A 21,917-nucleotide genomic window follows, 5' to 3' on the forward strand; every position below is an offset into this window, starting at 1 on the left:
CTCAACAGAGATTAGATTAAAATGTAATTAGACACAGAGAGCTTCCTGTCAATTACTCAACTCTTCTTGTATAACTCTTGGGACCGGCTGCATTCACAGATGGCTGCTCTGCTGTCAAAGGCATTTGCTGGGCACCTGTTGGAAAAAGTGCCAGGTCAGCATGGAATTAATTGCACCAGAATATTTCCTTGTAATCAGATTTAAAAGTCTAGAAGAAAACTGCTGAAAGGTCTTACAGCTCCTCAGACAAACCTGTGATGCATCCCACTGCTTCATGCTCCTCATGTACTCGCAGTAAGTGACTATGATGGGGACAAGGACATTGCAGTGGCCTGGAGGATCTCCAGGGCTCAAGTAGGAGGCAGAGGAGGCTGTGTGTCCCCCCTTGGAGCATGGCCATGGCTGCTGCTGGACCAGAGTGCACAGCATGGGAGCTGCAGCTGTCTCCATCCCCTCCCAAAGGCTGTGGCATTTCTCTCCTTCCCTTGCCATTTGCACCCAGGCCTGAGGCTTTAGTGAGCGGCTGCAAGGCAGAGAGCTCTGCAGCTGCAGGGCGCTATCAGACACGTGGGGTGCCTTTGTTTGCCTGGGTGAGCAGCCAAGTTGCAGCCCATCTCCAGCTTCGTACCAGCTGCAGATCTAAGGCAGCTGACTGGCCTGCCAAAAAACCTAAACACGTCGAGGACCAGGGAGTGGCTTGTGCCAGAGCTGAATAATGATGATCCCAGCACGCTTATAAAGAGAAGCAGAGAGCTCACCACAGAGCTGTTCCTTGCCGCCCTGGTCCTCTGCGGAGCATCACTGCGCCTCGTCCACCAAGGTACGTCTGAATTGGGAAATTCAAAACGGGAACTGTCTGTGTCTGCAGCTGGAGACAGACTGGGCTTTTCTTCTAAACTTGGGGAAAATGTTACCGCTGCTCCTGTGGAGGAGTTTCCAGCCAGGGAAGCAGAGGAGCCCAGTGCTGCAGGGTCTGTACATGCCAACCTGCTCCAAGCAGAGCCCAAAGCATGTGGGCAGCATCCTGGTTCCAGAGACTGTTTGGGTGCAAGCAGCACAGCTCCTGCTTCTGCTCTGCAGGAAAACCTGTCCTTTCTCTGCTCACCCCATGCTTTTGGGGGTCAGTTCATGTTGTATTTGGTGCTGATTTGAATCTCTACCAACTTCCCCAGCTTGCAGTGCTGTGTATATCCTGACACACAAAGACCCCTCCAGAGGCAGCTGCACTGTCTCTCCCACTGTGTTGCAGTGTCAGGCAGCCCTGGCATACCTGGGGATGTCCCTCTTGCCACGCAGGTGTGTGCTGAAGGTCTACAGTGCTCATGTTCATGTTCTAGGGCCCCAGCTCTCCACTGGCTTTGGAATATGTTCCACCATTTTAAAGCAAATATCCTGCATTTCCCCTTGCCTCATCTTTGGACAAACAATGATGCTCCTGTGGGTCCTTGGACATTTATCACCCCTTCATCTTGCTAGGTGTCAGATGTGGGTGATGAGTACAACTGTTCTCGCCAGGCATTACCTGGCTTTTCATGGAGCTGCTGGGCACAGCCTGAGCAGAGGCAGGGCTTGAGGTGGTTTTGGGCTTGGGACTTCTTTTGCACTCTTCTAATCATTCTTTCCTCCTTGCTGTGCCCCTGAGGTGCCCTGCTGCATGTCCTCTCCCTCGTGCCATTTCACAGAAAGCTCTGCTCCAGGGAGGCTCCAGCTCAGCTATTTTCCTTCTGCCCAGGTCCATTTCCCGCCTGCATCCCAGTGCAGCCATGCTGGGCACGGCAGTGCGGCTCTCGGTCCTGCTCAGTCTCTTCAGCATTGGGAAAGGCCAGATGTTTCATGTGGGACCATGCCCAGATCCATCAGTTCAAGAAGAATTCGATATCAACAAGGTGTGAAAACTTTTCTAAAAATCTCACTGGATGTTGCAAGTTAAGCTAAGAGGGTGTGGGACTGACAGCAAACTGCCTGGGAGCAGGGGGTGATGGCAGGTCTGGTCACACCTTGTGCCACAGCTGCTTGTGTGGGTCTGCAGCTCTGCTCACCCCCAACCCCAACCACTGAGAGGCAAAAACTGTGCTGACACAGGAGGCAGGCTGCTCTGCCTCACCTCACTCGTGTTAAAAACATCTCTTTAAACTTTTTCTTTTTCAGTATTTGGGGAAATGGTACGAGATAGAGAAGCTGCCCTCAACTTTTGAGAAAGGAAGCTGCATCCAAGCAAATTACTCATTGAAGGAGAATGGGAAGTTCAAGGTGATCAACAAGGAGATGCTGTAAGTGTTTGTGTTTGGACCATGCCCTCACTGTGGCAGTGGCATTCCTGTCATCTCTCCTGCTGTCCTGGGTGTTTATTTTTCTCTAAATTGCCTGTGTCTGGTGCTGAGGGTGCTGAGGGAGGCACCCTGTGGTTGCAGTAGCTCTTCTGAAAGATATGGGTCTCTAATCCCTGCCAGTGACCTGAGGATCACCAGGTCTCTGTCTCATTGTCCAAGGTGAGTGATAAGAAATATTTCAAATGTACATGGTGACTTCAGCATAAAATAGCCTGGATCTCCCCCCTGCCTGGCTTGTCAGCCCCAGAGATGGCTGAGAAGCTGGAGCCCTGAGTCCTGTTCTGGGGGGTCATAGGGCTGGTTGTAGGATGGCAGCTACCACCTTGTGCCCCAGCATGCTCAGAATTGCCTGTGCTCCTCTCTGCTCCAGAGTAAAGAGACAAGGAAAAGGGGCAGGGAAGGTGAACCACATGAGTAACTTTTACTTAAATATTTGTCAGCCTACTTTTGGAGAATTTATGATGCACAGATAGTAACTGCAAGGGGATCGGAAAGCATTGTCAGTTTAAATCAATGGGGAAGGGAATACTTTTTCCTTTATTAGGGAACTAGGGCAGTTTGCAATTATCCTGAGTCCTTCTGGATTTTTACACGGAAAGATGCAGGTGTTAATTCATCTGTTTCCATCACCAGCCTGTGCTGTTGTGAGCTGTTGCAGTGAGAGGCTGAACGGATGAGAGGGAAGGAGCAGCGAACGCAGCGCTGTCCCCTGTGCTCCTGGCATGGCATGGGGACTTTGTTCTGGCTCACAATAACAACAGCTTAGGAACACATCCCTCGTGTCCGGAGCAGAGCAGCATCCCTGCTGTTCACTGAGTGCCCAGCACTGTCTCAGCAGCTCCACTGCTCGGGCTGCGCCTGGCAAACAGCTGGACATTGATTTGCATTAATCTGTGTGAGATTAAATCCAATCATTGCTGTCACTACTGCAGCAGCTCAGGACCCTGAAATACTAGGGATATTATGGGTCAGGTGTGCACTGTGTATGGCTCCAGCATCAGCCCCTTGACCTCTGCTGCTGGCAGCATTCGCTTCTGCCTCCTTGGCTGTTCCTGTTTTACAGGGAAGTGTGAAACTTTCCTGTCTGATAGGCAGCATCCAGGTCTTGAGGCATCCGTGCAAAAATGCTATTATAAGATAGGCAGCTCAAGTCTTAGGGCTTGCTGCCAGCAGGGCAGTGCTCTGAACAAGTAGCCAAAAACATCCTGTCTCACCACACAGGTACAGGTAATTTGCATGCGGAGGAATGTGCAGTGACCTGGAAGAAGCACAGGTGGTTAAACAGAAGTGAACATGTGCCTTCCACAACTACCAGGAGCTGAGCTGCTCCCTGGCACATTCAAGATCATGGATGGGATCCTCCCATCCTCCCATGCTGGGTTCCTCCCACCCAGTGCAGAGCAGTCTTGCTCTCCTTCTTGTCTGTCATTGTCACCCTGGAAGCAAAGGACATCCCTCTGGCAGGGATAGTTGGAGAGAGGCAGCCTGGGATGCTGGGGTAGTTCAGCCTGAGACATCCAGCTGCACCTTGCCCAGAGGAGCCCAGTGCTGCTGAAAACATCCTCAGGAATGTTGGGATTTACTAGTCCCTATTTCAGCCACCTCTTGACAGGTAGTTGTGTCAGGAAGGATGATTTACTGGAAATGAAAAAAAAAATTATCTCCCACTTTCCTGACTTTGTCTTTTTTGTCATTCTCCCCTTAGTGCCAATGGCAAAATCAATGAAGCTGAAGGAGAACTCATGCACATGGATGTAAAACAGCCGGCCAAGCTGGGTGTCCGCTTTAACTGGTGTAAGTGTGTGGTGGGAAGGCTCCCCAGTGCCTGTGGCCTCAGCAGTGCTGTGGTCTGAGCATTGTGCCATGGCACTAGGGGTCAGAAACTGCAAAGCATGGGGTAGAGCTGCCCATGTGACTTCAGCACACCAGCAAAGGGCTAAAATAGACACTCTGACCTGCAGGCAGTGGTTTGGTGGCACTGATTTGCCATTTATAGCAACAGCCCCCTCAATGGTGGAGAACTCTTCACCACTTGATCTCAAAGCAAGAAAGATCAGCAGCCTTGCTGTCCCTCCAGGTCATTGCACAGATGGGGACAGGGAGGTGGGGAGGTGGGGGAGGCAGCCCCACAGTGCAGCAAGAGCCAAGAATAAGCTTGCTTCTCTGCACACTGCAGTACAGCTACTTGCCCACGCTGCCTCTACGTACAAATGGCTTTTAATAACCATTAATAATACAGTTTTGTTTGCTTGTTCCTTCCCTTGTCACTGTAACACTTGACAGGGGCCTGCTGAGGTGCTCTGCCACAGTGCACAGAGCTTTCCTGTCTGCAGCAACACTGGAAAGTGAGCTGCAGTGTCCCCTTGGATCACTTTTTATTCTGCTCCCTCACACCTTTTCTTTGGCAGTTTCATAGCTCTCTTTCACAGAGGGGTTATTTGGAGAAACGGGTGGAGGAGGGGTAATTGCAAAGGAAGTACAATGACTGTTCCATGAGCACAGCCAGACTTAATTCTGTGCTGCTGGGGCATCACCAGCAGCGTGTGCAGCAGCCCCAACCTCCTTCACCAGGTGCAAGCCCCAGAGCACAGCTCTGGGCTCGGCTGGCTCCCCAAGGCAGGGTTTCCCATGGCAGTGGGTGGTGGTTTGTGCTCCTCCTATCACCAGAGTCAGCTCCCAGCACTACAGATCCCTCCCGCAGCCAGCACCCTCACACTGGTAAGGCTGGGCTGGCTTTCATCAGCCCAGGAGAGCTGTTCAGGTCATAGCACTAACTTTCCAGAGAGACCTTCATAGTCAGGGCTTTGTGTCTTTCTCAAGTTCCTCTGGGCAGAACAAGGAGTCCTGGTAGGCTTTTATAAATTATAGCTCCCTGTACTGACCACAAATGTGCAGCAGCCAAAGTGGGAATAGTCCCAGGAACTGTGGCTGTGGTGCTGCAGAGCTGTCCAGAGCTGGTTACACATGGTAGTTACGGTGCTCTCCTCTCTCCTAGTCATGCCTGCTGCCCCTTACTGGGTCATCTCCACTGACTATGAAAATTACTCCCTGGTTTACTCCTGCACTAATATCCTCTGGCTCTTCCACATGGACTATGCCTGGATTCTGTCAAGAACTCCTGACATGCACCCAGAAACTGTGGAGCACCTGAAGAGTGTTCTCCAGTCCTACAAGATTGACACTGACAAAATGATGCCCACTGATCAAGCCAGCTGCCCTGCTGAGATGTAACTCCTGGCATGCAGAGACACAGCACCAGACCAGAGATAAACTTTGTTGCTTGCTTTATTATCCACTAGAATTTCTCTGTGTACCTGAGAAATTTAATAACAGTAGTTTCCTCTTTGCTAACAGTAATTTGACAGCCCAGAGTTATTCCTTGCTGTCATTCACCGTATCGCTCTTCCCCCTCTTTTTGTCTTGCTCTGACTTTTGCAGCATGACTGACTGAGTCAGTGCTAATGGGTGAAAGAAAGAAACCCTGAAGTGCAGACCTGAAATTCTGCTGTTGCTGTGAGTCCTCCAGTATGTGGATGGAAAAGGGTATGAGTTGTGATGGGCAAGTATTAGTCCTGGGGAAAAATCATTCATCACACAGTCCCATGTTAATTTCCAAATTTTGTCTTGATGCTTCTGGGCCTGCCAGGAATCTACATTGTCTCAGCTACACCGTGGGCACCGCCTTAGCAGCAGCAACCAGATGTGGTGGGTCACTCCTGCAGCCTGAGAATTGGGGCTGGGGGGGGTCTTGAAAGTTTTCCAACGCAGGGTTATAGACATATGTTGCTCCTAAGTCAGCAGACCTCCTTGCTAGAAATCAGATCTTGCCCTCTGTATTTTAAATCTAAAAATGTCCAGAGATTCAGCATCACTCCATCCCCAATGTCTATATGTGTCCTTCTCTAGCTTCTGATGAGACTGGTCCTGGCCTCCCAAGGGGATCTGACTGTACTTGTAAGCAGACATAAAGAGATGGGGCTGCTCCCTTGTTCTCTCTTCCAGAGGCTTTTCCCTGAACACCAGAAGACAGCAGGCTCAACCTGACATCCTGCTCACTGCTGCTGCACGTGCCGAGTGCCCCCTGGCACTGCATCTGCCCTGGCAGGTGTTCAGCAGGCACCGCGACAACTCTGCTTGAATAGCATTCATGCAACTCATTAAAAATGAAATAAAAATACCTGCTTCGGGCCTTTTGTACCTTCCCAGCTGCACAGCCCTTGCCAGCAGGCTGCAGGGCTCAGTGTGTGGGGCCTGCCCCTCCTGAGAGGCCACAGCACCACCACAGCAGGGCTGCAATGAACGTAACAACCACAGCTAAAGGGAAATGATTTGTTCCAGAAGCCTGGAGCTCTTTCCAGCTCTCCAGAGTTGGATGTATGGGCAACCCCCATCGTCTGAGCCCTGCCAGCAAATTTGTGTAGTGGCTTTGGCTGACAGTGACCCCCATCCCCTGCTGCTTTTATTGACATGAAGAAATAATGGTGTGGATGTAGAATGCTAAATCTGCAGGAAAGATTCTACACTTATTTTGGTAGGACCCTGGTGGTGTGGGTGTGCTGCAGAGCACTTTCCTGCCCTTGGAGATCTACAGGAGCTGAGCAGGGAGCCAGTATGTCCCTAATCTTTACCAGTCAGAGGAGGCCAGGATGGGAGGACCAGAAACAAGTGCCATGTTTAAGTCATTAGCCCTTTAAACTTTCAAATTCTAATGCCACAAGTTCCTGTGACACAGAATTAAACACTCCACCCAATTTTTCAGGCTATAAGGATAATGGATGATGCCAGGATACAAACAACTGCATGGTTGTTCCCAAGTGTGTCAGATTCTGGGTGTAATCGTTTCATCACTGCTTCATCGGGTTGCAATTTTCCTTCTCACATGGATGGTGCTGCTGCAGCCCTCAACCTGTGTGATGCAAGCCCATGGCACGGTGGCTGTGCAGGCACTGAGCCCTAGGGCTGGGAACCTGCAGCCCCATCGGCTGGGCAGGCACTGCCCCTGCATCTGGCTGGGAATTGGGATCTCCAGGTGCGGCTCAGAAACAGCAATGTTTCACTCCGAGACAAAACCCGGTGGTTCCTGGGCCCTCTGGAGATGACGCTGGCTCCTTCATTGCGCCACAGAGACCGTGAAAAACCTGGGCTGCTCTGGCAAACACGTTGTGCCAGGGGCTTCTCCTCATGGCTCCACAGAGAGCTTGGGGACACCACAGGACAGCTGCAGCCTGTCCTGCCACATGTCACCAGATGTCCCCAGAACAACAGCACATATGTGGGACACCCTGCACGTGCCAAACCCTCAAGTGCATGTGGGAGTGCTGAACAGGCACCAGCCCCACACAGTGCCAAGAGCTCTGTGGATGTGCAGGCACCCCAGGGCAGCAAACACCTCTCGGTGTGCAGGCCCCATGTGTGGGCACTGGCCCTGGGCACAGGCCAGACCTCTGAGTCCGTGTGTCCTCATTAAAGTAGGTATGGATCTGAAGGGGACATGCCACGAAGATGGAGCCAGGCTCTTCTCACTGGTGCCAACCACCAGGATATGGTAATGGGCATAAACTGATGCACAGGAAATTTCACACGAATCTAAGGAAGAACTTCTTTACTGTGCAGGTGATGGAGCACTAGAACAGATTGCCCAGAGAGGCTGTGAAGTTCTGTCACTGGACATATTTAAGAACAATCTGGACACAATCCTGTGCAATGTGACTGACCCCTTCCAACCTGACCGATTCAGTGATTCTGTCTGTGCGCCCCTGCATCTGTGTGACAGTGTATCTCTGTGCCTGTGTCCCCATGTCCGTGTATCTGTGTCCATGTCCCTGCCGTGTCCATGTCATTCTGTCCATGGTCCCGTGTCCGTGTGCCCACCTAGCCCTGTGTCCTTGCGTCCATCTAGCCCTGTGTCAGTGTGTCCATCTAGTCCCGTGTCCGTGTGTCCGTGTGTCCATCCAGCCCCGTGTCCGTGTGTCCGTGTGTCCATGTGTCCGTGTGTCCATCTAGCCCCGTGTCCGTGTGTCCATGTGTCCGTGTGTCCGTGTGCCCACCTAGCCCTGTGTCCGTGCGTCCATCTAGCCCTGTGTCAGTGTGTCCGTGTGTCCATCTAGTCCCGTGTCCGTGTGTCCGTGTGTCCATCTAGCCCCGTGTCCGTGTGTCCATGTGTCCGTGTGTCCGTGTGTCCATGTGCCCGTGTGTCCGTGTGTCCATCTAGTCCCGTGTCCGTGTGTCCGTGTGTCCATCTAGCCCCGTGTCCGTGTGTCCGTGTGTCCATGTGTCCGTGTGTCCATCTAGCCCCGTGTCCGTGTGTCCATGTGTCCATGTGTCCATGTGTCCGTGTGTCCATCTAGCCGTGTCCGTGCTCCCCGCGCGCGCGCAGAGCGCCCCCAGGCGGTGGCACATGCGCACGGCAGCAGGGGTTGCTGTCGGTCCGCCGGCCGCCAGGGGGCGCGGGCGCGCCGGGCTGAGGCGGCGGCGCTGGCGCGGGGCGGGCCCGGCCGGGGCGGTGGCGGCGGCGGCGGAACCGGGCGGGCGGCGCGGCCATGGAGGCGCCCTCGGTACCGGACGCCTCGGCGACGGGTAGGGGGCCCATCAAGGGCATCCTGAAGAAGAGCGGCAGCAAGGCGTCGTCGGGAGCGGCCGTGGGGGCACGGCAGGCCAGCCAGGCCTGCGATGAGGACGAGCACGGGTGAGGCCCGGGTGGTGGTGGGCGGCCGCGGCGGGTCCCCGCAGGGCCTCCCTCCGGCCGTCCCGCTCCTTCGAGGGGCTCGCGGAGCGGGATCACCCGGGCGGTGTCTCCAGCCGGGGCTGCCGCGGTGCCCCGTGCCCGGGGGGATGCTGCGCGGGCGGGACGGGGGGTCCATGCCGTGAACCCCGTGCGGCGGCGGGCCCGGAGCTCGGCTCCGCTGGGCGGTGGGGATCCGGCAGTGGGAGCTCCCGCCGAGGCTGGGGCTCCGCTGGGAGCAGGGGGTGCCGGCTGTGCACCTGGGCGGAGGCGAGGAGCGCTGCCCGCATGAGGCCGGCGGGAGCTGTCGCTGTGGCTCCTGCCGAGGAGTGGCTGTCACCCGCTAAGGGTGGCAGCTCACAAAGCGTTTTACCGACGCTACGAGGATAGTTCACAGTTTGAGAAATGCGCTTGATTTATTCTCAGCCTTCTCATAGGCAGCTCATTTCTTGTAATCAGAAGCGTGTCCCTGGAGAGGGGACCTCTCCTGGGCTGAAACATCATCAAGATGTATTCTCGGTTGTGCAGGATCCATCCATATGAATCTCACATTTGGGAATGTGCACAGCCGTGTTGTTTGTGATTTGAATGACACGAAAATCTTGGTTTAATTGTAACATGCCGAGCTGGTCCAGATGTGCCGGAAGGGGTCTTTAGCTGGCCAGCACCTGTTCTTGATGGGTAAGAGTCCAACAGTTTTCCTGATGCCTCCAGCATGTGCTGCCTGCCGTTGCTCTGATTCTCCATCAAGTTATGATGAGCAAGGTTTGACCTGAATTCAATATTTCCAAATTTGCTTTGGACACCGTATTTGCTTTTGGCACCTTATTCAGTATTGTAAGGAGAGAAATAACAATAAAATTAAATGGTCATGCTGATGGGGTTTTTTTATTATTATGGTAAAATTCCTTTTATCTTTGCCTAGTTTAGTCATTAATGTAGTCTAAAGTCAGCAAGGTAAGAAAGCTTTTGGTTGCAGCTTTGCTTGTGTTAGCTGCTTCTGCTTTCCAGAGAAACATTTCAACTGAATGAATAAGATGATGTTTTTGAAACAGGTGAGTGTAAGTAGCAATGTTATACAAATATAATTTTTTCTTTTCCTTTTCTTTAGTTTTAATATTATGTAGCTTGATGTGTTTAGTACCACACCAGACATAAATTACCAGTGGCTGTTGGTAGCAGGTGTTTAATTTTCTATCTTGAAAAATTAATAGAAATTGGAGTATGAACTGATGAATGTATCATATATTGGTTATTGCGCACAATAATTTCTTGGGAAGCAGTTAGTGGGCTAGAGTCCAGCTTCTATTTCATGTTTACCAACATGAGCCGATAAATTCAGTTAGATTAATTCTGAAATGGCCTTGCAAGTTGAAAGATATTGGCTAAACCTGGCAGGCTGCATTAGAAAATTTCCTGGAAAGATCAGTATAGGGTATAAAAAGCTGGTTTCTGTGCAGGTATTATTTTTAGATTGCAATGTATCAATATATCAGTGTTATTTCTGATTTCAGCAAAACAGTTTTGTTTTTAGAAGAATGATAAGTAGTACAGTTGTGATTTTCCCTTGACATTAAAGATTAGGTAATAAATTCAGGTATTTGATTTCCTAATTATTCTGCTTATTTCTAATATTGAAATTCAGGTCTGGAGATCTTTTAAAATATCTATAGATGAAAGAGCTCATTTTGTCAGCTGTCATCTTTTAAAGCACCATGTTCAGTAGAGCTTTCATGTACTTGCATCATTACTGACCTTGTGCTGCTGTTAGTGATGGTAACATTGTTTGGAAAAATTCCTTAATGAAAATATGATGCAAGAAGGAAGCTTGAGAAACTGGGACACCACTGGAACTGCATCCTAAGAGCTGGGATGGTGGTTCAATAACAGATGTGTTCTTGGCATACACGCTGGGGTACAGTATTTTTTGCCTTCAGACCCCTGTAAGAGCCTGTGAACGAATGGATGTGATATTTTACAAAGGAATTGTGAAGTGTGTGTGTGCACAAGTAGCTGTGTTGGAAGAGGTGAGTCTGCTATGGTAGGAGCAAGTGAGGTGTGAGAGGTGTTCCTTGGCTATTACTGCTGCTGAAACTTCCTGCCTGTCCACACCACCTGGTGTGGTGTCAAATGGAGTTATTGTGTATTTTTAAAGGTGTGAGAAAATACAAATGAGCAGTTATGAGATTTTTCAAATCTCATTTTCCTAAGGAATATTAGATTACCCATTTCTGTATCTGAAGGGGTGTCAGGATGCATTTCCCTGTGATGGTCCTAAGCCCTGTCATTAGTGCTATGCTGTGCAGACATGCAAAATTGGAGACAAACAGGAGAGGTGTGGGTTTTCAGAGCACTTAGTCATTCTCCTGTGAGGGCTTTTTACAAGCAGGGGTGAAATGACATGTTTGTCTCTTTGCCACTAATGACTTTTTCCCACAGGTGAACTTCAAGCTGTGCTTTGGGAGATGTTTCACAGCCAAGGCTTTTAGTGTTGGAATCTGAGTTTAAAAAAATAAGTGTGAAAAATGAAGCCACTAAAAACTCATTCAGTCTTTTATTTATGACTCACTGCCTTGTTCAGTGTGGGCTGTCTGATTTCCAGCACAGTGCATGCCAAAGGGATTGTTCCAAGATTGCCAGTATTATTATTAGGTGGAGTTGTGAGCCTGGGCTATAAACCTTGATGTGCTCTGGGCAAGTGAACACGAAGCATGTGATGGGAATCTCTCCCATCTGTTGTATTTCCTTGTCAGCTGAGCTCTGTCTCTTTAGAGAGCCTGTGTACCCTATGTATCGTTGTCCAAGTGCTCTGGCTGGTAAAAATCCTCCCTGTGCAACGCAGCGAGCATCTTGTGTTGGCCATGGGTGAACTTTAGGCTCTGTTCAACTGGGTAAACTGGGGATTTTTCGACTCCCAACCAGACAGTTTTGAATGAGTGGCGTTCCTAGACTGGATCTCTTGCTTTGTCATCATGAAGCTCATGACTCCCCGCCCTGCCAGAGCCACGATCTGACTCACGTGTTGTCCGCTTATGCTGCAATCCTTGTGTTTGCACAAAATGATTAAATGGACCTGAAGCCTCGAACATGAGACCTTGGCACCAGTTACTGTATGCTGAGGGGATTAAGATCATTCAATTTGTATTAATTTCTGGAGTGTAAGCCTGTGGCCTCTAGGGTTCAGTATCAATCCCCACATCTGTTTTTTTCTCTTTAGTTTTTTCCCCCATATTGTATTATGCAGTGGTCCTGTAAATGTAGAGTGTAGTTTGTGCTTGGAATTTTGCTTTATCACATTTGTTTTACAGATATTATTCTGCTCAAGAGCACTTGTGTTACTAAGATTGAATATATCTTTCAGATCTGTTATTGGAGCGGTCTGTGTTTAAACAAGAGCAGTTACGTGGAAGTCATCCAGCCAACTGCCCTCTCCCACCCCCACAAAAACCCAAACAACAACCACCCCAAACCAAACAAAACCCCCCAAAAAACCTACAAAGTCCTGTAATGTTTGCTTCCTTAACTAGTAATTTACAACAAGAATATATTAACTTGTTGAATTTTTGTATTATTCTAAAATTAAATTTATTGGCTTAATCTAAGGGAAAGACCACCTTATATGAAGTTTCCAATAACCTCTTTAGAGAAAACGTGGAACATGGTGGTTTGTGTTGATTAAACATTTTTTGTGGCTTTTAGATCAGTGGAGGGATGGCTCTTTCTCTGGCCACAAGGTAGTTGCTTTTCTTGTGGCTTATATATTTTGTCAGTGAGCAGTCAGTGTGGGTGAGCCTTAGTTTCTTCAAATATACATAAAATGGCACATTTTCTGGTTGACTGAGAAAATTCTAGATAATGTAGCATCACTGGTGCCTGTCTGCATAAAATGTGAAACTCCCTCAGCTTAATTATAGCAGTGAATCACTTGGCTTATGATTCCAATTTAGGATGACAAAAGCAGTAATAATAACCAGCTTGTTCTATCCTACTTATTTCACTGCAGGAGGGGATTTGTTGGTTGCTATTGTTTATGTAACAGTTTTGCTAATAATCATTCCTGCTCCCTCAGCAGAGGTGAACTGAAGGTATTGGGTTCTGTTGAAGTCTTGTGGGTTGTAATAAGAGGAAGAATTCTCTTTTTACAAGTTACTGTAAAATCAAACAGTTCACAAGATAGTTATTGAACAAGCCCAGGAATCTCTGAATTATATGAATATGTTTGTAGATCATTGAGTTTGTTTAGCTGTTGTGACTTGTTAGGGAAATTAAGTTGCACTAATAATTTAGTATGACTGTAGTATGTATAGAGCAGTATTTAATAGCCATACTTTGAATATGTCTGTGTGTCATAACAATATTTTTTGTTTAGTATGTAGTAGAGATCAGATAATGTTTTAAAAATTCCTTCTCTGGTAAAGCAGAACTAATTTAGAATATAAGAAAATTTCATTTTCTTTTCATATTTCAGTAAAAAATCCCAGAAGTGGGATGAAATGAACATCATAGCTACGTACCACCCTGCAGGCAAAGATTATGGCTTGATGAAAATTGATGAGCCAAGTACTCCTTACCACAGGTATGCTTGCTAAAGTGTTTTCCTGTGTGCTGCCAGGTGGAATTGTGGGTTTAGAGCAAAATTTACTTTGTGGGTGATGTCATATTACTGTGCAGGCCTGCTGGGTGTATGCAACATACTGAGATCTATAAAGCTTCCAAATAAGGAGAGCAGTCTGAAAAAACAAAGTGTAAAGGATAAAGTTTAGAAGGTTTGTTCTAGCAGGCTTTAGGCTTTGAATGGAATAAATAAGTCTTCTATTGATTCTTTTTCAGTATCAGGATATAATGTTGTCATATCAATATTTTAAGTTGATTTGGAAAACTTTTAAAGCATTAAAGGAGTCTTTAAATTGAGTGTTGTAAGGTTTTGACTGTTTCCTTGAGCAAACGACAAACTCAAGCAAATTATTAAAAAAGCTACTTTTTGTTTGTCCTCCAAGCATGATAGGAGAAGATGATGAAGATGCAGTGAGTGATTCAGAATATGAGCCCTTAAGAGCAGATGTGTTGAGTAAAAAGTAAGTATTGTATTAAAAAACACTGACTAAATGTTAAGATAATCTGCTCTTTCCTGGGGTAGATTTTCTTTATGGAAAGCTGTTGCTGGTTTCTCTAGAAGCTGCATTTTTGCTATTGTCAAATTAAGTGGTTTTCAGTGTTTGATAGTGCTACTGGTAATTTAAACCTCTTATAGGTTGTTACTACATATAAATATGGCAAAAATAATGAACAAAGCTGTTTGTATGAGTGTTCTGAAATGTCAATTATTTTAAATACTGAAAAACTTGCTGTTTCAGCATTTTGTATTGCATGATTTATGTAGGCTGGCAGCTGCAGCTGAAGGTAGAGGACCCAAGATTATAGCAAGGCAAGAAGAAAGCAGTGAGGAGGAGGATGAAGATGAAGAATTAACACCTGAAGAACGGGGTAGGCATCAGTTGTTTTCTTTCTTCTGTTTAGAATCTTTTCTTACCAAGAGTTTCAGGTTTTCCGTAAGAAATATTTGCAAACAAGTACTATCAGAAAAACGTTGTGATTTGAAAATAGAGATAAATAGTGTTTGAACAAATATGCTGTTTGTCTCTAATCAGGAATGTTTGGTTTGGGATCTACATATAAACAGGAATTTGCTGTTGGTGGCTGTGTCCCTGTGTACAAGCTTAAGGTGTGGGAATTCCTGCCAAGACACCTCAACTAAGAGTTGTGGTTTGGGGTTGAAGCAATAGTTCTTAATCTGAACATATTTTGGGTAGACTTAATTCAATGAGTACCACTACAAATAAAATGCTGCTAATTGCTTGCAAATATACAGATGATATTTCTGGTATTCTCAAAGCAACTGGTAGATGGATGCAATAGGAAGTCTGCAGCTATTCCAAAGCAAATGGCATCTTTAAGAGAGATATCGTTTCATGTGAACTTGGACTAGAATGTTTTAACAGAACAGTCAACAATAATACTTCTAAGGTTTCAGGCTTGTATTATCTAGCTGGTGCTTCTCAAATTTCCTGGCCTTAACTTTGAACATAAAACCTTGCTATACTAAAGGAAGGAAAAGAACAAAACATTGAGGCTGGCAGTAAGCAAAATTTATTTATTATAATGCAATACTGCTGGATATGTTAATGTTTAATATATGGAGCAGAGCTGGCTTCAGGCCATGGTGAAAGTGGAAAATATTTTCTTCTACATGTGGTAAATATATCTCTCAACTGAACTTTGGTGGCTAGCCAGGATTCAAGCCACACAGCTGCAAAAGTTCATCTTCTATCCCAGCAGTATGTCTCAATCTGTCCTTGAGTTTACTTAGAAACAAGGCTTGTGAAACTTTGGAATTTTGTGTACTTTTATCAGATGCTTCTCGGGGTTCAGACTCGCTCTGAGTTGCAAACAGGTTCTTACAGAAGTGCTTCTGAGATTCCAGTACATCAATTACTATCCTTTTTGTAAGTCAGACTCATTTTAAAAGAACACTCCACTGCTTGAAGACAATAATTATTCAGTATGTTCTTCTTTGAAGAAGACGTGTTGATTTTTTTTTTAAGGGAAGGAGCAATTATTTCCATTTGTTTGTCCACAGAGAAAAAGAAACAGTTTGAAATGAAGAGAAAAATGCACTACAATGAAGGAAGAAACATCAAACTGGCGAGGCAGCTCATTGCGAAAGAAATGCGTGGTGAAGAAGAGGAAGATGAAGAGGATGAAGAGATGCGTGATGCTGCAGATGTAGAAACAATGAGTACAGAAGCTACTGAACATGGTGAGCTACTGAGTAATTAAAAAGCACCTGTAAGTACTGGTGGTCCTTTGAGTTGTTGGGAAATGAATATACTTCAGTGTGAGACTGACTAGGAGTACAGTATGTATGTAACACTGAATGAGTAATGTTGCACTCTGTTTTCATAGGTAGATTTGCAGCATGGAACAAAAACTATCAGTGTTGATAAACAGCATGTAGGCTTTTGTTTGTTGTGGCATAACAGAAAAACAAACATCTCCGCTTCTTACCATTTCCTCAACACAGCTGACTTTGGATAGTGAAGTTGCCAGCACCCTTTTTAAAGGAGGAGCTGTCTTGTACTGAACACTTTAATCGCTACATGGGCGAGCCTGGCTTTTTATTGTGGGTCATTTCCCATTCTGCTCCCAATCCATCCTGTAGCCAGCAATGGGAAATTGCCATCAATGTTTCCTCCCTCTTGAGAGGACTGTATTTATCTTCCTGAGGAAGAAGACTGTAATGTAAAACTGCTGTTAAGCCTTCAATACAGACTTTTCCTTGAGCAGAAATGTTCATTGCTATAGTATGGGATAGGACTCTCAACTTCGCTTTTAGTGCACTGGAAGAAAGTCTGGGGTGTTTGAGTGGGAGCTGTTGCTGGAACCTGTTTCAGGGCTGTCTCTTGATAGGGAACTCGTAAAACTATAGAGGCTGACACCTTCTCTTTCGTCTTTAAACTTCTCTCTGGGTGAAACGTCTTAGACTTTTGTGGTGGTATTCTGGTGAATAATTACAGTTCACTCCCCACCTCTTTATGTAACAGCACTTTGAATAAAGTTTTGACATTAAAAAACCACACATCTGTTGCTCATGAGACTGGTGGCAGTGAAGTCTGTAAGCCTTGTTCATCTGTGGTTGGCAGAGCTGTGAGATATTAGCATGGTCTGCAGACTTGGGAAGATGCTGCATGGGTTTAACTTGGTTCACATCTGCTTTTCACAACCATGTGAACTAGGAACTCTTATAAAATTCATTTAAATCTCACGCAATAAAAAGGTGATTTGCAAAGTTGCGTGTTTAAGTTCCATGGATTGCACCTTTTCGTCCCGTTATTTACTACAGGAGGACTAACTCCTTCACAATTGTTCTGAAAGGGTCATTTGGTATGTGTCTGAGACCCATTACTGGACTGACTTTATCCAGTAACTTAACATAGGCCTTATAATGGCTATTTACTAGAACTTCACTCTCCAGGGGAAAGGAGGGCTGCAGCAGCCAACCGTATGAGCCTTCTGCATGGCCTGAAGCTGCCATCTCTCTGCACTCTGCTGTAAAACAGAGGCAACTCCGCTCCCCAGCTGCATTCGCCAGTGGAAAGAAGGCAGACCTTTGCAGCATTTTTCCATCTCTATTGTTGAAGTCCATTCCACCTTCCTCATAACCAGCTTCAGAACCACAACTGGTAATTATCAATTTTAGACTGCTCATGGCTAATAGATTCCATAAATGTAACTGTCTGCCAGTGTAGCAACCCGTTAACTAACTGGTTCACCTCCACACCATAGCATATAGAAATACTTTCCATTAACCTGATATAGTTCTCAATTCTTCACTTTTCTATCATTCTGCTTAAAGCTTCATGTTTTGTTATCTCCTAATCTCTGTATCAGCTATCACAGCCTTTAATCCTTGTCCTTGATCAGTTCTTCTGAGGTTAAGTACTGGTCTCACTTTTGTAGCAGCTGGTGAATTGAATGTCCTCAGACGGATTATGTGACAGGGTTGGGCAAAGGATGACAGGATATGAACAAAAATGTTAATAAACCAGTCTTCTGCCACTGCCCACGTTTTAAGAAATTGCTACATTGCAATAGGAAATGTTTAGCATGTAGCTGTGTTAATGTCAAAGTTTTACTGAAATAACTTTTTTGACATTACATTATTTATTGTTCTTTCATCTGTATTTTGAGGGCACAGAAGAATCTCCTTATGAATAAGTGTTAATTAGAGCTACAGAAGGTTTCTCAAATAGATGGTTTTAATGCTTGCTACTTGGGGTTTTTGGTCATTGTGCTTTTGGTCATGCTGTGCTTTTGGTTACATTAAGCACTTGAGTATTTAAAAATTAGGCTGTTTCCTTTGTGGAAGGAAATCAAAATCCTATTAATATTCATGTTCCTGAGAACAGTGTATGGAAAGATTATTCACTTGGATAACTTTCGAAGAGCTCTTTGACTTGAAATTGTGTTTTAAAGTGCTTTTGTCTAGAGCAGAAAAGGGAGGGTTTCCTTACTCTTGTACTAGGTGATACAGGAGTTGATTTTTGCAGTGGCTTGTTTTGGCTTCACTGTTAAACTGACTAACAGCCCTGATGCTTGCTTTTAACTTCAAAGAAAATGTCCTGGGTTTTCTGCATGTTGTATTGTAGCTATATTTTTATAAATTCTTCCATTTGACTTGAGTTTTTGCGAAGTTGTGGAGATCATGAAGTGATGTGGCTGCCACTCAGATATTATGCCAGTTAGTCTATGTGGGTGAGAGCTGCCATGCAATGTCCTTTTATTCCGATGGAATAACATGACTTCCGTAGTACTGACGATTGTTGCAGGTAAAGGTGTGACGTAAAAAGCATTTTAGTGGTCTTTTGTGACTCTGGGGTTCCACTGGCTCCTGGGTTGTTTTTCAGGCAATTTGAGAAATCTCTTCTCACTTGGAATTTTTTCTGTCTATGAAGATCCCTTGAAGATTCCATGCTTCTCTTATCTGATGTTTCTTTCTACCTTCTGTCTAGTTTGAGTAAAACTAACAGTACACTTCTAATCTCTACACTCTTTCAAAGAAGGGGCTAAAGACTTAGGGCAGGTTTAAGGAGGCTCCTGTCAGATACCATCAGGTTCACTAATACAAGTTGCACTTCTTGGTTGCAGACTGAGATTTCTTGCTGATTGAAATGAAGATGGCCAGTCCAGTCAGTGATGGTGAGAACTCTTTGTAAATTCTTGCTCCTGTCTTCATTGTGGCTGTCAAATGTTTTAAATGGATGGATCATTCCTTTCTTGCCTTAAGTAGCCATGCCTTATCCCATGAATATGGATTCCGGCAACCAAGCTCATTTATGGAAAAGAAAGTACAAGTTATGATAGACTGCATGTGGTAGGGGGGTTGGAGCTGGATGTCCTATAAGGTTTCTTCCAACCCAAACCACTCTGTGATTCTACACTTACTTGCTTCAGCATTTCATCTTCTCTGGCTACTTGCTATTTATGACTCCATGAATAACATAAATAGACTTTGCCAGCAGAAGTGACCTTTGTGTCTCTCCATAAAAATCTTCCCTTTAGAAATTCTCTTTGAAATCACTGAAGGAAATATTCCTGATGTAGGTAAATTTAAGCATGATGATTTCAGTGCAGACCTGTCTTCTGCTACACAAAAGTATCAACCAGAGGGTGTTGTCTATAGCAGTTCAATTGACAAGCAGTAAGACTATTGTTCTCATTTTCTGGTTCATTTAGCTGCATTGCTCTGCTAACCTGTTCAGATAGCACCCAGCAGCTGAGCTGTCACTGACTGGGTGTGCCCTTTGGTAGATACAGAATATGTTGTGTTTTTATAACCAGGGCAAGCATTACCCTAAAGATGAATTAAGTGAGAAGGCTGGGAGCACACAGCAATCAGTTCTGTTGGTTAACTCTACTGTTTGCTTGTTAAACTGTGTGTTACCAAATCTATCTCATGCCCAAGCCAAACTGGCCTTTTAAAAAGATTATTATTTTTGATCAGCACTGTATTCTTTGATCAGCACTGAGGAGAAGTTTCCTCTGATTTATTGTGGTGCTTTTGCTCAAAAGCATGAGTTAACAGCTTCCTGAAAACACAACTGACTGTGCTCCTTCATTTATAAACTTGGGGTTTTTTTATTTCAAGTGCCTCCTCTGGCACTTGATTTGGAAATTTGACGTGGGAAGTACTATGTTTGCTGGTGTTTCAGGAACCTCATGTGTTCTAAATACCTGAATTAAATCCACCCAGTTCTGGGGTGGAGGTGAGCACTCAGTGCTTAGTGTGCTGAGCACTGGTGTTGGCCATCACTTTAGAGCATGAGGGTCAAATAACTGTTTTAGAAGTTTCTGTACTCTCCAACTAAAAGCTTATACATTGCTAAGATGGGTTAGAAAACATGATCTTTGGAGAAACAAAGATGATTCCAGGAGGATATTTGTGTGTGTTGTGAAAATATTCAATGGGTGTGAAAAAGTACCTATTTTTTGTAATCTTTCTTATGCAGCACATGTTACTCGTGACCAGCTGGAAAGTAGAGCACACAGCATAGAAGAAATCTGTCCAGAACTGTAACTGCTTGTCAAAGACACAAATATAAACATCGCTTCATGATTTTTGCAATTAAGGCTCTTAAATGTAAAGAAGCATATCAGTTACAATGTTGTATTGCCAAGAATGTTAATTTTAGACTTGTCCATTAGGCAGAAAACACTGTCTAATTGATTTTTTCTTGTGCCTAGTATTTCTTGGGAGAATACTGCTTCATAATTTGTTCAACCAGAATGGCATTCCCTGTATGTATAGCGCTGATTATCTTGCGTGATGTACTGTTACTCTTGCTTTGAAACACTCACTGTCTTTTGGTTTTTCACTATTTATTTGAGAGTGTTCTAGATGCGGTGTCTCATGTGGAAAGTTTTGGGATTCAAGAGCCACACGGTACAGCATATATCAGATTGACATGTAAGCTATTTATCAGATGTGTTAAGCAGTTTAAAAAGGGATTATTCAAGTCCTACAACTTTTTTTTTGTAAAGTGTTGACCTGTTAATCTAGATTTCAGTATGTTTTTACCTGCACTTTCCCAGTCTTTAGAACAAGAGCTGTGTTATTTCTTAAGAGCAGTGTTTGGAATCGGTTGTTAGTTTCTGACTAAAGCAGTACTAACATCTGGCAGAGGGAGTGTTTTTACACTGGAAATGGCTAACTTGAACTTTGCATTTAACTGTCATAACCTCTTCCATCAGGACTGGTTGTTTTGTGGAGCTCTCTCTGGCTTATTGTGAGAATGTGCAAGTTTCCTCCAGCTTTTCTCTCAAAATCACATCCACTGTTACTCTTCTGGCTCTTGTTTCAAATGTTTGGTTCTTTCCGGTTGCATGAACAGTGTTTGCGCTGTTAGCACCTGAGGAAAAACACCCAGCCACGAGGAAATATACATCAGGACTGAAGATGTGCTGAGCTTAGGCTCTGGCTGTTCTTTATGAAAGATAACTGCTGTTGATCTACTCATTTGGGGTTGGCGACTTCCATACTGAAAACCACTGGTCTAAATTTTCCTGTGTCCATTGCAACTTACAACAACTGCTTTTGTAAAATGAAGGCTTTTTTGAAAGCTAGAAGGGAAACTGCCTAATTCAAATACTTGTTTACAGTGTGGTTGTATAGCTGTAAAGAGGGATTCTGCACCTCCAAATTGCTGTAAAAACTTCCCACTGGGTGAAATTTGACTGGTGAATGTTCCAGTATTCAGAGCAGTTTCTGGGTTTTATTACACAAAAAAAGTACACACTTAAGCTTTAGCTTGGTTATGAAATACAGTGTATATCTTAATTTTGATCTGAATTTGATATGTTGCAAAAATCCATATAATTATATGGATCTATTTTAAAATGTCTTTTTCTCCACTGTATATGTGAAGTTTGAATAAAGGAATGAAAGTTATTTTACAGTTACATGCATTCTCAAGTGTGAGCTTTCCTGCAGTCCCAGAAAAATTGAGAGTGAATAATGCAATAGGATGCTGTCCTTTGAAAGATTTTTACAGGAATGATTCATTAGACTGGATGCATTGCCAAGGATACCTGTGAGTTAACTGAGTTTTGTAGTGTGCCTTTCCCAACTATCTCCTCTCCTTAGTGGGTAACAGGGTAGTTAATCTTCTGAGGTCCTGAATCAAGATTAATAGGGTCTTCTCACAAGAAAGACTTGAACTCTTGATTCTGGCCAGTGTGGTGATGCTAATTTTTCAATATGCAGAATGCTACTTCTTCGTGTATCAAATGTGGTCACTTGCATAGAGTAA

General features: G+C 45.1%; 2 protein-coding genes across 5 annotated transcripts; both read left to right on the forward strand.

Annotated features, from left to right (window-relative positions):
- The first annotated feature begins 679 nt into the window (after nucleotides 1-679).
- On the forward strand, nucleotides 680-6,499 carry APOD (apolipoprotein D). The gene is made up of 5 exons (XM_058844004.1): nucleotides 680-820; nucleotides 1,733-1,886; nucleotides 2,149-2,270; nucleotides 4,036-4,124; nucleotides 5,326-6,499. Exons 2-5 carry the CDS (start codon nucleotides 1,764-1,766, stop codon nucleotides 5,559-5,561), a joined length of 570 nt encoding a protein of 189 aa, XP_058699987.1. The 5' UTR covers nucleotides 680-820; nucleotides 1,733-1,763; the 3' UTR covers nucleotides 5,562-6,499.
- A 2,290-nt stretch (nucleotides 6,500-8,789) lies between these two features.
- On the forward strand, nucleotides 8,790-21,567 carry PPP1R2 (protein phosphatase 1 regulatory inhibitor subunit 2). Of its 4 annotated transcripts, XR_009278105.1 has the most exons (8): nucleotides 8,790-9,015; nucleotides 13,520-13,627; nucleotides 14,049-14,126; nucleotides 14,432-14,535; nucleotides 15,689-15,868; nucleotides 17,084-17,291; nucleotides 18,757-18,807; nucleotides 20,118-21,567. XR_009278105.1 is itself a non-coding variant. In XM_058843864.1 (7 exons), the coding sequence occupies exons 1-6, from the start codon at nucleotides 8,870-8,872 to the stop codon at nucleotides 18,759-18,761; spliced, it is 621 nt and encodes a 206-aa protein (XP_058699847.1). In that variant the 5' UTR covers nucleotides 8,791-8,869; the 3' UTR covers nucleotides 18,762-18,807; nucleotides 20,118-21,567. The 4 variants fall into 4 exon arrangements, 3 of the variants coding, with proteins under 3 accessions (XP_058699845.1, XP_058699846.1, XP_058699847.1); XM_058843864.1 differs by lacking the exon at nucleotides 17,084-17,291 and having other exon boundaries at nucleotides 8,791-9,015; XM_058843862.1 differs by lacking the exons at nucleotides 17,084-17,291; nucleotides 18,757-18,807; nucleotides 20,118-21,567 and adding an exon at nucleotides 16,015-17,038.
- The last annotated feature ends 350 nt before the right edge of the window (nucleotides 21,568-21,917 follow it).

This window comes from Poecile atricapillus, chromosome 8, assembly GCF_030490865.1.
Source record: "Poecile atricapillus isolate bPoeAtr1 chromosome 8, bPoeAtr1.hap1, whole genome shotgun sequence".
NCBI classification, from domain to species: Eukaryota; Metazoa; Chordata; class Aves; order Passeriformes; family Paridae; genus Poecile; species Poecile atricapillus.

What these genes read in the sequence shown, in the direction of transcription:
- APOD (XM_058844004.1), top strand. Translation starts at nt 1,764, where the DNA reads ATGCTGGGCACGGCAGTGCGGCTCTCGGTCCTGCTCAGTCTCTTCAGC. An exon ending in AAGAATTCGATATCAACAAG is followed by an intron (nt 1,887 to 2,148) that starts GTGTGAAAACTT and finishes TTTCTTTTTCAG; the next exon opens with TATTTGGGGAAATGGTACGA. An exon ending in GGGTGTCCGCTTTAACTGGT is followed by an intron (nt 4,125 to 5,325) that starts GTAAGTGTGTGG and finishes CCTCTCTCCTAG; the next exon opens with TCATGCCTGCTGCCCCTTAC.
- PPP1R2 (XM_058843862.1), top strand. Translation starts at nt 8,870, where the DNA reads ATGGAGGCGCCCTCGGTACCGGACGCCTCGGCGACGGGTAGGGGGCCC. An exon ending in CCAAGTACTCCTTACCACAG is followed by an intron (nt 13,628 to 14,048) that starts GTATGCTTGCTA and finishes TTGTCCTCCAAG; the next exon opens with CATGATAGGAGAAGATGATG. An exon ending in GCAGATGTGTTGAGTAAAAA is followed by an intron (nt 14,127 to 14,431) that starts GTAAGTATTGTA and finishes TGATTTATGTAG; the next exon opens with GCTGGCAGCTGCAGCTGAAG.